The sequence below is a fragment of the Giraffa tippelskirchi genome, chromosome X (genome assembly GCF_054371585.1).
Source record: "Giraffa tippelskirchi isolate mGirTip1 chromosome X, T2T-mGirTip1v1.2.pri, whole genome shotgun sequence".
Taxonomy (NCBI): Eukaryota; Metazoa; Chordata; class Mammalia; order Artiodactyla; family Giraffidae; genus Giraffa; species Giraffa tippelskirchi.
The window spans coordinates 51,039,723-51,056,212 of record NC_137289.1 but is presented as its reverse complement, the minus strand read 5'-3'; the positions used below and the strand labels follow the sequence as shown (position 1 = coordinate 51,056,212).

Sequence of the window (16,490 nt, the reverse complement as noted above, 5' to 3'; positions counted from 1 at the left end):
TAACCATCTGGTGATGTCCATGTGTAGAGTCTTCTCTTCTGTTGTTAGAAGAGGGTGTTTGCTATGACAAAGAGGGTGTTTGCTATGACAAAGAGGGTGTTTGCTCTTGGCAAAACTCTATTAGCCCTGCTTCATTCTTTACTCCAAGGCCAAATTTGCCTGTTGTTCCAGGTATCTCTTGACTTCCTACTTTTGCATTCCAGTCCCCTATGATGAAAAGGACATCTTTTTTTGGTGTTAGTTCTAGAACATCTTGTAGGTCTTCATAGAATTGTTCAACTTCAGCTTCTTCAGCATTACTGGTCAGGGTATAGACTTGGATTACTGTGATATTGAATGGTTTGCCTTGGAAATGAACAGAGATCATCCTGTCATTTTTGAGATTGCATCCAAATACTGCATTTCAGACTTTTGGTGACTATGATGGCTACTACATTTCTTCTAAGGGATTCTTGCCCACAGTAGTAGATGTAATGGTCATCTGTGTTAAATTCACCCATTCCAGTCTATTTTAGTTCACTGATTCCTAAAATGTCAACGTTCACTCTTGCCATCTCTTGTCAGACCACTTCCAATTTGCCTTGATTCATGGAGCTAACATTTCAGGTTCCTATGCAATATTGCTCTTTACAGCATCGGACTTTACTTCTATCACAAGCCACTTCCACAACTGGGTGTTGTTTTTGCTTTGGCTCCGTCTCTTCATTCTTTCTGGAGTTATTTCTCCACTCTTCTCCAGTGCATAATGGGCACCTGTCAACCTGGTGTGTTCATGTTTCAGTGTCCTGTCTTTTTTGCCTTTTCATACTGTTCATGGGGTTCTCCAGGCAAGAATACTGAAGTGGTTTCCCATTCCCTTCTCCAGGGGACCATGTTTTCTCAGAAATATCTACCATGACCCGTCCGTCTTGGGTGGCCCTACATGGCATGGCTCATAGTTTAATTGAATTAGACAAGGCTATGTTCCATGTGATCAGTTTGTTTAGTTTTCTCTGGTTGTGGTTTTTAGTCTCTCTGCCCTCTGATGGAGAATGATAAGAGATTTATGGAAGCTTCCTGATGGGAGAGACTGACTGAGGGGGAAACTGGGTCTTGTTCTGATGGGTGGGGCCATGCTCAGTAAATCTTTAATCCAATTTTTTGTTGATGGGTGGAGCTGTGTTCCCTCAATGCTATTTACCTGGGACCAAACTATGTTGGAGGTAATGAAGATAATGGTGACCTCCTTCAATAGGTCCCATGCACGCACTGCTACATTCAGTGCCCCCAGCCCTGCAGCAGGCCACTGCCAACCCACACCTCCACCAGAGACTCCTGGACAATCACAGGCAAGTCTGAGTCAGTCTCTTCTGGGGTCACTGCTCCTTCCTCTTGGGTCCTGGTGCACACAAGGTTCTGTTTGTGCCCTCCAAGAGTCTGTGTCCTCAGTCCTGTGTAAGTTCTGGCAGCTCTATGGTGGGGTTAATGGCGACCTCCTCCAAGAGGGCTTATGCCATACCCAAGTCAGCTGCACCCAGCCCAAGTCTGCTGCACCCAGAGCCCCTGCCCCTGTGGCAGTCCACTGCTGACCCATACCTCCACAGGAGACACTCAAACACAGTTCTGTCTTGGTCTCTGTGGTGTCTCTTTGTCCTGGTGCGCACAAGGTTTGTTTGAGCCCTCTGAGCATCTCTGGCGGGTATGGGGTTTGATTCTAAACACTATTTCGCCCCTCCTACCGTCTTGCTGAGCCTTCTCCTTTGCCCTTGGAGATCCTCAAAGTCGCTCCAGCCCCTACCCTCTTGTTGGGGCTTCTCTGCCCTTGGCTTGGGGTATCTCCTCACAGTCGCTCCAGTGCCACGCAGCCATTGCCGCTCTTCCTTCAGATAATGATAATTTTACCTCCTAATTCTTTCCTGTTGAATCACATGAGTTAGTACCTCCAGAAGTATGTTACATAATAGTAGTAAATAATGGTTTTGTTTCTTATTTCTCCCCTTAGAATATTTCTGATGCTTCCTCATTCACCCTGATACTAACTTTTGTGTTGTGTGTTAAGAACCTGTTCATCTATGCTGATTGATCAAATGCCTTTTTAATGTTTATGGAGATCTATAATATTTTTATTTTTGATCTATTGGTAAATTCTGTTTCTTAATATTGAAGCATCTTTGCATAAATTCATTTATTCATTTACTCAACAGATATTTATTGATTACCTATGATGTTCCAGGTACTCTTCTAAGCATTGGGATCCCATAGTAATAAACAAAACACAAAGCATACTTTCAGTGGGAGAGTTAAATAAGCAAAATAAATGCATAAATTATATTGTGCACTGGAAGGTGATTAATGCTATGAAGGGGAAAGAGCAAGGGGAAGTGATAGGGTGTATTAGGGTAGGTAGTGTCTTCAGTTTTAAATACTGTGATCAGGGAAGACCTTACTGAGAAGGGAATTTGTGCAAAGACTTGAAGGCATCTCACCCCATCAGGAAGTGAGGCTAGGATGCTGGAAAAGTTTTCTAAGCAGATATTTAAATCACCAATGTTTAAGATACCAGTTAATGTTAGAAATATCAATAGAGAACAAAGAACTATTCTTAGAGAAATAGGTGTAGGACATCTGACTCAGGAATTGGTAGATGGTGCCAACAAGGAGGGTAATTGGTGGTATAGTATGAAGATATGAGATTTATTTTTAAAAAGATGGAAGGAAGCAGGGGCAGGCCTAATGATATAAGGGAATTGGGAGGGAAAATAAAGACAGGCACAAATTGAGAAGACTATAAGGGAATCGGTGTCATCAAGGGGATCCAGATTTCAGTTAAACTAAGAAAAATTCCAGAGAATATTCAGAGAGGCTTATGAGATAAGGGATGTTGTACTATTTGTTCCAGAAGATCTAACGGAAGGGTTTCATGAGTTGCTAAGGGGTAGGAAATGGAAACAAAATAGAAGCTAGGAAGACCAGATGGTAATTATTAGGTGATAAGAAAAGACTTAGAAATCTGAGGCTTCCTGCGTTTATTGGCAAATAGAGATAAAAACTACTATAATGAATTTAGTTCCAACAGTCTCAAAACAGATAATGGCAGTGAGGCTGTGTTTGGGGATAAATGTGGGTACCAATAGAAGTATGAAGGTCCTCTAGATGAGTGTTCTTACTCCAGAATGAGCTGGGCTTACTCTGGACTTCTGTGAGAGGAGAGGAATCATGCTCACGATCTTACAAAACAGACATGGCCATATGGTACTGGAATGTTATAGACAATGTATCCATTACTTTTAAAAGATATCTGTTGGTTTCATATCTTAGTTTTTGAGAACATATACCTCCATATTTTTATTCTCCAGAGGTAAATATTTATACAATTTCAAGGTAGGGGGATCTATCATCTTTAATTTTTTTTCATTTTCCTATAGATTATCATTGCTCCTGAGAGTTTTTATAAAATACTATGGCTGCACTGGAAAAAAATATGTCACATGTGTTTTCACAGGTAAACAATGGGAAGTTAAATCACTGAAGCAATTCAAAATGAGACTCAACCAAACTTTTCTGTTAATCAAAATTTCCTAATATTTTTATGTTTCAATTGGAGACTCATATAGTCTTAACTTCTTTCTCGAGAATCAAATATACTGGAGGTAGTTGCTGTGTTTCAAATTTTTCTGTATATATTAAGCTTCACTAAAATTTCAGTAGATCGCATAGACTAGTCAAGTCACATGTATAAGGTATGTATCACTTATTCTTCTGTTCTGGCATTCAGGAAGTGACAGTTCAGGAGAAAGCCTAAAATGGTTGATTTCTAACAAACACTTGCTATTTGACTTTCTCATTTTGATTTTCAAACAACTTAGAATATGATCAAAGACACTTATCAGAGGACCTGGAATGTCTATATTAATCACTTACAGATTATAGGAATATACTGTCTTTAAGAACCATCTTGTCATATAAATCTAATATAAGAACAAGACAATAAAGAGGACATTTAAAACTCAAAATGAGAATCTCACATTAATAACCCCACTCCCAAAAGCTTTGGCATATTAAGCTAGCTCTGTTACAACACATAGGGGAGAATAAATGAATGACAGTGAAAACAATTGGTAAGCAATTTGACCTACATTTACCCATTTCCAGGAAAGCCTCAAAGTGAATTCCTAAAGAGATTGAATTCTCTTTACAAGCAATAAGTCTTTACAAGCAAATAAAGCAATAACTCTTTACAAGCAAAAGTCTACAAGCAATAAATGCTGGAGAGGGTGTGGAGAAAAGGGAACCCTCTTACACTGTTGGTGGGAATGCAAACTAGTACAGCCACTATGGAGAACAGTGTGGAGATTCCTTAAAAAACTGGGAATAGAACTGCCATATGACCCAGCAATCCCACTGCTGGGCATACACACCGAGGAAACCAGAATTGAAAGAGACGCGTGTACCCCAATGTTCATCGCAGCACTGTTTACAATAGCCAGGACATGGAAGCAACCTAGATGTCCATCAGCAGACGAATGGATAAGGAAGCTGTGGTACATATACACAATGGAATATTACTCAGCCATTAAAAAAAATACATTTGAATCGGTTCTACTGAGATGGATGAAACTGGAGCCCATTATACAGAGTGAAGTAAGCCAGAAAGAAAAACAACAATACAGTATACTAATGCATATATGTGGAATTTGAAAGATGGTAACGATAACCCTATATGCGAGACAGAATAAGAGACACAGATGCATGGAACAATTTTATGGACTCTGAGGGAGAAGGTGAGGGTGGGACGTTCTGGGAGAATAGCATTGAAACATGTATATTATCGTATGTGAAACAGAACACCATTCCATGTTCGATGCATGAGACAAGGGCTCAGGGCCAGGGCAATGGGATGACCCAGAGGGATGGGATGGGGAGGGAGGTGGGAGGGGGGTCCAGGAAGGGGAACACATGTAAACCCATGGCTGATTCATGTCAATGTATGGCAAAAACTATTACAATATTGTAAAGTAATTAGCCCCCAAATAAAATAAATAAATTTATAAAAAAAAAAGAGAGAGATTGAAGAAGTAGTTTTGACTACTCACCTGAAAACAAGCTGAAAGTGGAAAGAAGGAATCTCACAAACTTTAAATTAGTGGACTCTTTTCCTGTTTTATTCACATGGCTGCAAGGCAGAAGTGTAAACTGAAGTTAGTGTTGGGTACAGCGGTAGTCAGGCTTTGAGATGGCCCACAATGAGTCTCACCTTCTGATATTCTTCCCTTTGTGTATTCCACTCTCACATTGAATGGGGCTGACCTGTATAACCACTAGGATATTATAGAAATGAAAGTATCCAATTTCTGAGGCTACATTTCTGAAAAAGGCATGCCTTCTGTCTCACACTTTTGAATCATTCACTCAGGGGAGAAGACAGCTGTTGTGTCATAAGGACAGTCAGGGCCCTAAGTCCTGTTGAGAAGTCCATGTGGTGAAGAACTGATGTTGCAGGAAGGGGAACCCCTTCAAGGGCCCGAGAGTGGGCTCTTGTTTAACACTTGGAAATGAATTATCTGAAGAGACACACATGCTGACAAAGCAGGAGACTGTTGGGAGGGGGTGCCTGGGTGGAGAATAGCAGGGTAAGGGAACATAGAAGAACTTCTCTGCCACATGGCTCACAGTCTCCAGTTTATAGTAATGGAGTTAGTTTCTGGGTTGTCTCTGGCCAATCATTCTGACTCAGGGTCCTTCCTAATGGTGTATCACTCAGCTGAGATGGATTCCAGTGAGAAAGATTCTGGGAGGATGGTGAATGAGCTAGCATATCCTCTCTCCTTTTGACCTTTCCTGAATTCTTCCTGTTGGTGGTAGCTTGTAGTTCCAAATTCTTTACCAGGACCTCCTGTTGTAAGATAACTCATACACATGGTTACTGTGGTGCCTAGCCAGTGTAGGTTGTTTTGGTCAGTGATTCCCTTAACACTGAGGTCTCTTGCCATCAGATATGTGAGTGAGTCATCTTGGAGGCAGATTCTCTAGCCCCAATAAAGCCTTCAGATATCTGCAGCTCAGCCAATATCTTGAACACAAACTCATGATTGACCCTGCCTAAGACAGAACTACCTAACTAAGCCACTTCTGAATTCCTAACCTATGGAATATATATAAGATAATAAATGTTTATTGTTGTTTTTGAGTCATAAATTAAGGAGGGAGGAGGTATAATTGGTTTTGGTTATACAACAATAGATAACTAATAAACAGTAACTATTAGGTTGGTACAAACATAATTGCAGTTTCTGCATTGTTGAAATTTGCCGTTTGATGTTAAAATACATTCTTAATAAATGTGGTTATGTTGTACATCATTTCAATGTGCATTTCTCACTTTATGCTTTTTTTGCTAATGACTTTGCATGCATGCTAAGTCACTTTGGTCGTGTCTGACTCTTTGTGACCACACGGACTGCAGCTCACTAGGCTCCTCTGTCCGTGGGGATTCTCCAAGCAAGAATACTGGCATGGCTCGCCATGCCCTTCTCCAGGGAATCTTCTCGACCCAGGGAAATTACTTATTACTTGCTGTTTATTTTATATTAATGTTGGACTATGGAAATGATGTTAGACAAAAAGCAAATTCAAGCGATTTTCTTATTTGAGTTCAAAATGAGTCGTAAAGCAGCAGAGACAACTTGCGATGTGAACAACACATCTGGCCCAGGAACTGCTAATAAATGTACAGTGCAGTGGTGGTTCAAGAAGTTTTGCAAAGGCAATGAGAGCCTTGAAGATGAGGAGCATAGCGGCCAGCCTTCAGAAGCTGACAGCACCAATTGAAAGGATCATTGAAGCTGATCCTCTAACAACTATACAAGATGTTGCCGAAGAAATCAACGTCAACCATTCTATGGTCGTTGAGCATTTGAACCAAACTGGAAAGGTGAAAAAGCTTGATAAGTGGGTGTCTCATGAGCTGATTGAAAATTTTAAAAAAATCGTTTTGTCATGTCATCTTCTCTTATTCTTTGCAACAACAAACCATTTCTTGATCGGATTGTGGCGTGTGATGAAAAGTGAATTTTATATGACAACTGGCAATGACCAGCTCAGTGGTTGGACCAAGAAGAAGCTCCAAATCACTTCCCAAAGCCAAACTTCCACCAAAAAAAGGTCATGGTCACTGGTGGTCTGCTGCCAGTCTGATCCATCTTTCTGAATCCGGCAAAACCATTTTCTGAATCCGGCAAAACCATTACATCTGAGAAGTATGCTCAGAGCAAATCAATGAGATGCACTGAAAATTGCAGCACCTGCAGCTGGCATTGGTCAACAGAAAGGGCCCAATTCTTCACGGCAATGCCTGACCACATGTCACACAACCAGCACTTCAAAAGTTGAACGAATTGGGCTATGAAGTTTTGCCTCATCTGCCATATTCCCCTGACTTCTTGCCAACTGACTACTACTTCTTCAAGCATCTTGACAGGTTTTTGTAAGGAATATGCTTCCACAACCAGTAGGATGTAGAAAATGTTTTCCAAGAGTTCGTCAAATCCCGAAACATGGATTTTTATGCTACAGGATTAAACCAACTTATTTCTTGTTGGCAAAAATGTGTTGATTGTAATGGTCCATACTTTTATTAATAAAGATGTGTTTGAGCCTAGTTATAATGATTTGAAATTCAGTTTGAAACCGCAATTACTTTTGCACCAACCTAACACTAGGTGACAGAACCAGAATTCAAGCCCAAATTTGACTCCAAAGGTTGATCTCCCAAAAGGTCGAAAGTTTGCCAATGAAATTTTTATCAGTTTTCCTTAGTTACCTATTAAAATAATTTTTCTTTGAAATGAATTCAATTTGTATCCTATGTAAAGAGAGGAACATCAATTCCTTTGATCAGTGAAATACTGTGTTTACTAATACTGGATGCGTTAGGTCTTGGGTACAGTCAGTTCTAAGTCAATAATAGCCATGTCTGTTTTCCAGGTATTCATTAAAAGTATTTTTGAAGAAGTCTGATTCATGTTTCAGGAGGAGTCTTTCTGTTGACTCTTCATCGAATCTTCTACTTTATGAGATATTAATGTGTACCATTCCACTTAATTTGTTCTTTCTCCTGTCTCTCCTCTGAAACCATTTTAATACACAATTTTAATTTCCTCAAGAGGAAAAATTACTGAGTTGTTTCTGAATTACCCTTAACTAGACTTGCAAACAATTTTAAGAACCACTTTGAAGTTTCTACCCAAAAGTTGTATCAAAATTTCATGTAAGTCATTTTTTTTAACTCAAATGTCATTTCAACCCTGGGGAAATAATCTTTTACCTTGAAAGATATAAACATTTCAAACTAAAGAAAAAATTTTGTATTTCTGAGTCCAAGTGAAATGAGTCATCTGGCAACTAAAGAACATCTCAACCCGACTATCCTATCTGAATGTTATTGTGGTAAAAATTGATCTTTCCTGTCCAATAGACTGCTCATTTAATTCGAGAAAGAGCCCCTATAACTACTTCTTTGAGAAATGTTCTGTTTCTTTCATTAAAAGCATCTCTATTTTAGAAGATTTGAATTTTCAAAGTATAAATTAGGTGGTAATTCTTTGTTTAATGAAAATACTAACCAAAGGATACATTTAGATGGTAGGACCACTGGAGTTCTATTTACAAATGTTTGTTTATATACAGATTTAATAAAGTAAAATATAACTCACATGCATGTATTTATTCACATACTTTATATTGTGAAAACACTATTGCTTATTTTAAGCTTCTTGTAAGAAATTCTGATTTTTCCCACTATTTATTTGATATGTATTTCCTTCATAATGTATTGCTTTTATCCTTGCTATTCTAGCTCTGAACTCAACAGATGTTCAGTATTTCAAGTGTTCTAGCTCATGTTAGTGAAGACTTCATGATTTAACTTAAACTTGTTTATGGAAACTATATGCCGAGAGAGAGAGAGAGATCAACTTCTGTTGAAAAGAGAATGGATTAGAGTTACAGATGAGACTTTGTATTGTGATAAAATACACGTAATATACAATTTACCATTAGTGACATGTAGTGTGCTCACAATGTTGCACAACCATCACCACTAATTCCAGAGCATTTTCATAAACCCAAAAGGAAATCCTTTTGTCACACCTCTTTTTTCCTTCCCCAGTCCCTCCAGTAACCACCAATCTGTTTTCATTCTCTATAGATTTGCCTATTCTGGATATTCCAGATAACTAGAATCCTACAATATGTGACTTTTTAGCTTAATGTTTTCAAGGATCATTCAGGTAATAGTACTTCATTCCATTTTATGGCTGAATAATACTCCACTGTAGGGATAGACTACATTTTGTTTATCCATTCATCAGTTTATGCACATTTGGGTTTTTTTGTACCTTTTGGCTATTGTGAATAATGCTACCCTGAACAAAGACATTATGTACATACTGTTGTTTGAGTGGTTGTTTTTAATGCTCTTGAATACACACACACACACTTATATATACTCAGGAGTTGAATTGCTGGGCCATGTGGTAATTGAGATAAGACAGTTTTGAGTGAAATCTTACTAAATCAATAAATAGTCCCATTTTTTGAGTAGCAGTCATATTATTGTTTCTCTTTTATTGTGTTAGCAAGTTTTCTGGACTCCTACATTTCTCTAGGAAATGTGGCATGGGAGTTTATGCCAGAAGACTACAACATAGCATCACCAACCCACACCCAACATGAGAACTAACCATTTTTTATACAAAGTACCCAGTGATAAAAAGGCAGTGGAAGGTTCCCAGCTCTAGCAGGTGTACTAGCATGCACCTTCAAGCAATGAAGGTACTGGCATGTAACCAAAGTGTTTCAATAATAACTTTGAAGGCAGATAATCTTAGTCAAATTACAGATGGTTGCCTTGGTTCACTCACTAAACTTCTCTGTATCTTGGTTTCTCCATCTGTAAAATGAAGGTAATAAACACTGCTTCTCAAGATTGTTATAAGAGCAGAGTCTGGCACAGAGTCAGCATTTAAATAAATTTTAATTCTCATTTCCTCTTATTTTATTGGACCCTTCAAACTGTTCTTCAAGACAAAGGTATTTTTCTTCTCATTTTCTTTTTCAGGTGAAAATTAAACTTCCAAACACCAACCCTTCTGATATTAAAGCTGACATTCAGGAGACGATCCTTGACCTCCGTACTCCTAACAAGTGAGTAAAACTTGGAGCTAGAATAATGAATGTTATAATATTAATGAATCTTTAGTCAATATCCTTCATAAAAGTGTATGTAGTTATTTTGTATCACCCCCAAAGTCAGAAGAAAAGTGAAAAAGTCAGTTAATCATTCAGATGTTTGATCTGGGTAATATAAACATAAATATATTTATAAATACCTAGATTTTTTTTTTACCACTTTGCATGCATAGATTTGGAGTAGGTTGATACCACCAAAACATAATCCCTGACATTCAGATACAGTTTGCTTATCTGTGAGAAAAAATAGCTAGAGGTGAAAATCTCTTAAGTTGTAAGTCTTGTGTGTGATATTTTGGTACAGTAATGGCATGAAAGAAGCAATCTTGAAACGTTTTGGATACTGTGGGGCTCTAAGGTTGTTTGATTATATTCATCTAAAAATCAGTGAAAAGTCTTATCAATTACTTAAAACAAAAATCTAACAGCTAGTTTATCACTGGATCCTCAAATTGCATGAATACATTTTAAATTAATACAGATGATAATGGAATAATTCAATTAAACATTTGATATTTTCAAAAATAGTCTTGTTATTATACAAGTTCAAATCATGTTCCCCAAACAATATATAAGGTAAAATTCTGATAAAATGTTTACCCTGAAACCTAGCTAAATCAACCCTGCCTCTCAAAACTAACTATATAAGGAAGGAATTGATAGAACCTGGCATGTGCTAGATAAAATATCTGAATATCTCACTGCTTTGTTCACTTTTCAGCTGGATGTATAACAGTTAGCACACTTGGTTGACTGCAGTGGTCTTTTCTCTGTTAACTCATAGACATTTCAAAATGGGTGTGGGGAGCAGTCAGATGCTAGCATATTATCTTCCTTCCATTATCAGTACCTATAGTTCTCCTTTGTTGATCACAGGGCTTTGAGAAAATAACAAAATTAGATTTCTGCTACAAAAGTCTTCTATGTGTAAACACACCAATGTACATGCATAGCTTAACCTTGATTTCTACAATAGAGGAATTTAACCACAAATGACCTACAGAGGAATACATATCAAATATTTTCTTCTTACTTAATATAATTTTAAAAATGTATTCACTCAAAAATTGTCTCATGTTATGAAAATCACATTCCTTATTCTCACCATTGACATCAAGGAGTATAGTAATTTTTTCATTACATGCTATATACACATTTACTCTTTCCACACAACCTTTGCAAGGAAAGCTGGTTAAATGAACAGTCAATCTTCCATGATATTTGTGCACTTGTTAAAAGCACAGACATATCTACACACTGTAGAGTTAATTTCCATTCCTGTAGTGGTTCTCACTGTCTCCATCAATCTTTAGGCAGCTGCTCTGGCTATGCTGTCATTCCAGATATCTTTCAAAGCCCACTAAATGAAAGACTCACACAGAGATATTTTTCCATACAGAATGTGGGCTGCAGTAGGTCATTTGGATAATACAGTTCAGTTCAGTTCAGTTGCTCAGTTGTGTCTGACTCTTGCAACCCCATGAATCGCAGTATGCCAGGCCTCCCTGTTCATCACCAACTCCCGGAGCTTACCCAAACTCATGTCCATCGAGTCAGTGATACCATCCAGCCATCTCATCCTCTGTCGTCCCCTTCTCCTCCTGCCCCCAATCCTTCCCAGCATCAGGGTCTTTTCCAATGAGTCAACTCTTTGCATGAGGTGGCCGAAGTATTGGAGTTTCAGCTTCAACATCAGTCCTTCCAATGAACACCCAGGACTGATTTCCTTTAGGATTGACTGGTTGGATCTCCTTGCAGTCCAAGGGACTCTCAAGAGTCTTCTCCAACACCACAGTTCAAAAGCATCAATTCTTCGGCGCTCAGCTTTCTTCACTGTCCAACTCTCACATCCACACATGACTACTAGAAAAACCATAGCCTTGACTAGATCATTTAGTACTTATATATTAAATGCTCAGCACATAAAAGTACTGTCTGTTAAGAAAAAAGTCATTAATTAAGATAGAAGAGAGAAGAAAGAATTAAAATTTTTATTACTTTTCCTAAAAACTTGAACATTCTTTGGAGCCCTGTTATTATCTGGACTTGTATTATTGGAAATGTGTCTTGCTTTGAGTTTGCTGATATTCACATCTACTTTCTTTAGTTTCTAACTTTGACACCCTGTAACACTGTGCTTACTGGTTTCAAGAAGCATAACAGTGGACATTATGCTCATGTACCTATAAGGGAAAACGAGCAGAATTATTTTAACTAAACTGACTAGATATCAATCTATTGATAGTCAATTGCATTAAAATATGAATAAACCCCAGATTTTTAGCATTATAGAATGAAGAAAAATAAGTTTGCTGAATCCTTCATTTTAAAAAACTGGTTGTTTTGGCATATAGATTCCCAACAGGGTAGATAGAAAGGACGAAAGATAGGGGAAATTGTATAATGTCTCAGAATCTCCTGACTTTATCTTCATATGGGTTTTCATTATTTTTTAAGATGGATTCTAAGAATATCATCAATGAATTCCTTGAATGTGATAATAAAAACACATTCTAAAGATAAATATGAGTTAATTTCTGGTTGTGTGTTGCTTTAGATTATCTCATCTTTGCTGTGCTCCTTTGATTTAGATTGAATTGACTGATATTCAAAGACATAAACACCTAAAAAAAACGTTTTCTAAATGGAATAGTGAATTGCAGCTCAGTAGCTGTTTCTGCTTTCTTTGAAAATAGTTATGTCTCCAACAGGAAACCTTAAAAAGGCCATGTCTTTTTTGAGCCCAGATATGTAAATCAAGTAATTCATAAACTACATAAAATAAAAAGTGCATTATGTGAATATGCACAGAACAAGGTTGTTGTATATTTAAATCTCTTGGCAAGAAACATCAACTTGAATTCTCTAATATAAATGTAAGCATGTAAGTCTCCAAACTAGAATTCACTGTATAGATAATTTTTTGTTTTTACTTTCATATATTATTATTTGCATTTAAATAATTTCTAAAGAAAAGCAACACTGGATAGACTTTTTTTTTTACTTTTTATTTTATATTGGAGTATAGCCAATTAACAATGTTGTGATAGTTTTAGGTGGACAGCAAAGGGACTAAGCCAAACATATGCATGTATCCATTCTGCCCCAAACTTCTCTCCCATCCAGGCTACCACATAACATTGAGCAGAGTTCCCTGTGCTACACAGTAGGACCTTGTTGGTTATCCATTTAACACTGGATAAACATTTGATCAGTGACTAAACTTTAGCTTCTTAAAAAGCAAATATTTTTCAATGCAAAGGCAGAGAGATTGGGTTTAAATGTTCATTCATATTTTATTATAGTACTGATCTATACTAGTTATCAAATATCATTTTGCTTTCATTTGCTTTTCATTCATTTATTCATTCACTCAACAAATAATACTTTCCTTCTTTTAAGAGCCTAAATAAGTTACACAGTTTCTACTCAAAATTTTCATATGTGAAGCTACTACTAAGGACTAGACAAACATGCAGGGATGGATGGATCATTCCAATAGCCACTAACTGTCTTTTTTTGAATTTATTGCTCTCTGGACAGAGAAGTGCACATTATCATTGCAACTTCTTCAGCTGATTTTAGTGCAATGAAACTGTCACCACTGAGCTTTGCTTTCTTTTAAAAGTGAATATATTATCATTTGTAGAATAAGGGATGAAGCAAATCTAACTCTAGTACAACCTATAATGTAAACAACTTTAAAAATATGGACTCTCAGGAATTCCCTGGTTGTCTAGTGGTTAGAACTTGGCACTTTCACTGCCAAGGGCCCAGTTTAATCCCTGGTCGGGTAACTAAGATCCTGCAAGCTTCATGGTACAGTCAAAAAAAAAAAAAAAAAGATGGACTCTACATGGTTTTTGCACCCACTTGTTTTTTAAGATTCCAAATATTACAGGGTAAATTAAAATACATTGCAATTTCATTACTTCAAGTAGAGAGAATTGTTTCTCCTACCCCCAAATATCTGGAATGGAACAAAAGTAACAGAAAACTTCTCCTTTACGTTCCAGAGCTGTATGATAAATACTTTTAATGAGCCCAGTTTTCTGAATTTAGGTCTTTGCAAATGAATAATGAGGAGATTAATTTTCAAGGATTTTGTACTAGTTCTTTGTACAAGTATTCAATAAGTACCCCCTAAAAATTACCCAAATTACCATATTCCTTTACCGATTTGGATCTTATACCTTCTAGAAGAGCTTTTCTGTGCACTTTTTATAGAAATCCTCAAGCCTTCTCTATTGAGAATGTGAGGTAACAAGTGCTTCATGTATTTAATTTTCTTCAGATACCAGCATGAGCTGACCCCATGCATAATTCAGATTCATACCACTATGACATATTTATGGTTGTCTCATCCCAGCCATGCGTCTAAAGCAAACAGCTATTCAGCAGCTGAGCCATAAACCACAAACTACACTCAGCAGTCTCTCACAGGAAATTTCTGTCAATGTAAAGTAGAAAGAACCAGAGGCAAGCAAAGAAAGCACTTTCATTGATTTGATATTGAAATCATCGCAGGCCTGAGTTTCAATAACTACACCTGGAGTAGAGACTCAGTTTAAAGTAGTGTTAGCAGAATTATTGCAGAACTATTTGAATTTCAGATTTCTGTCAGGCAGTCACATTTCTTCTACACACAAGGATGACTGGCAACATATCTATCCAAACAACTTAAAGTTGCAGTGGTTCTATTTCTATGCCAGTAAACATAGCCTGAGGCTATGTTTATATAATGCAAAACAAGGTCAATTTAGAAAAAAAACTTGCTTGCTTGTAAGGCACTTCAGTCGTGTCTGTCTCTTTGTATCCCTATGGACTGTAGCCTGCCAGACTCCTCTGTCCATGGGATTCTCCAGGCAAGAATACTGGAGTGCGTTGCCATGCCCTCTTCCAGGGGATCTTCCCAACCCAGGGATCAAATCCGGGTCACTTAAGTCTCCTGCATTGAGGGGTGGTCAAAACCGCTGCTTGGATTTTTAGGGCCAAAAAAAATGGTATACTATTTGTGTTAATTAGGCATATTTTTGATCTGTATTCATACTGTCTAGTTTTTTGGTTCCTAACATTGTGATGATATATATTGCTTCCCATTGCCTTCATTAAAAGTGGTGTCTTCTTGATTTCACTGATTCTAGGGTTTTATTTTGTTTTTCAGGAAGCTGCTGGTAACCCTTCCCCATCCTGTGGACTCCAGCAGTGCCAAAGCCTTCTATGTCCTTGATACTGAGACTCTCGAAGTCACCATGACTATGAAACGAGAGTTGGATTTCATTAATTTCTTCTGAAACAGTATGGACAAGGATGAAAAGTGGCCAATAACACTGATTGAAAAATAAAAAAACTTTGAAAAAGTTAGTTAATGTTTTCTGTCTTCTCTTCATTATTCTGACATATTTCTAAAAAAGGCCTATATTCAATTCTAGTGCTATTCTGATCATTTACAGTCATTTCCATTAATCTAGTAGGAAATACTGTTTTCTCATACTAGTAAGCTATCCCATTTTTATAGTGATAGCTGGATAGAATGTACAGGTTAACCAATTAGATTGCTACATATCAATTAAATAACTGAAATATGATAATGAAATGGTTGGTCCACTTACTTCAATAGTCTAAAGGCCTTAAGCCATTTGATTATACCATGATATAATCAGTAACATAGGAATTGGTCATTATCACCAGAAAAGTTTAATTGGTTTCCTTTTTGATTTAATTAAAATATTTCTAGTGTTCTCTGTTTAGGCTCTCACTATTGTTCAGGAATATACAAATAACAGAGGATTTTAAATAGTTTGATGCACCATACTAACAACCTGTTTTACTTGAATAAGAAATGCTCTTGAACACACAGTGTTATTCGGCTTCCTCAGTCCTGTTCTCAGTGTTTGGATCTATTTAGGTTAAAAATATTTTCCTTTTGTGCACTAATAATTATTAACAATGCCTTTTTGAGTACTGTGTTTATATTTAGTAGTTGAATTCCTTGACACTTGAATACAAAGAAAAGTGTGGTGCATTTACAAATACTGTTCTCTCTCATTTCCTATATTTATTCATAATTGGACATACTTATTTTATGAATTATGTCAATGTACCCTGCCTCTTCTGTACTATATTGCATAAGTTTGTTTTAGAATTATTTATGAATAAATCATATTTTAAAACTTGTGTGACTTGGTCTCACACATCATTGCAGAAATCTGGAGTTACCTGGGGGTAAGTTTTGAAAAGAGATAATGGAGAGATGTGAGCTA

The 16,490-nt window shown here is 37.1% G+C and overlaps 1 protein-coding gene across 2 annotated transcripts in view; it reads left to right on the top strand.

Moving 5' to 3' along the window:
* DNAAF6 (dynein axonemal assembly factor 6) overlaps nt 1-15,591 on the top strand; it is a 45,023-nt gene extending 29,432 nt beyond the window's left edge. For both annotated transcript variants that reach the window (XM_081565367.1, XM_081565369.1), the window contains exons 6-7: nt 10,097-10,182; nt 15,392-15,591. In XM_081565367.1, the coding sequence (XP_081421493.1) occupies nt 10,097-10,182; nt 15,392-15,521 (216 nt within the window). In that variant the 3' untranslated portion in view covers nt 15,522-15,591. The remainder of the gene's footprint in view (nt 1-10,096; nt 10,183-15,391) is intronic.
* Nucleotides 15,592-16,490: the final 899 nt, after the last annotated feature.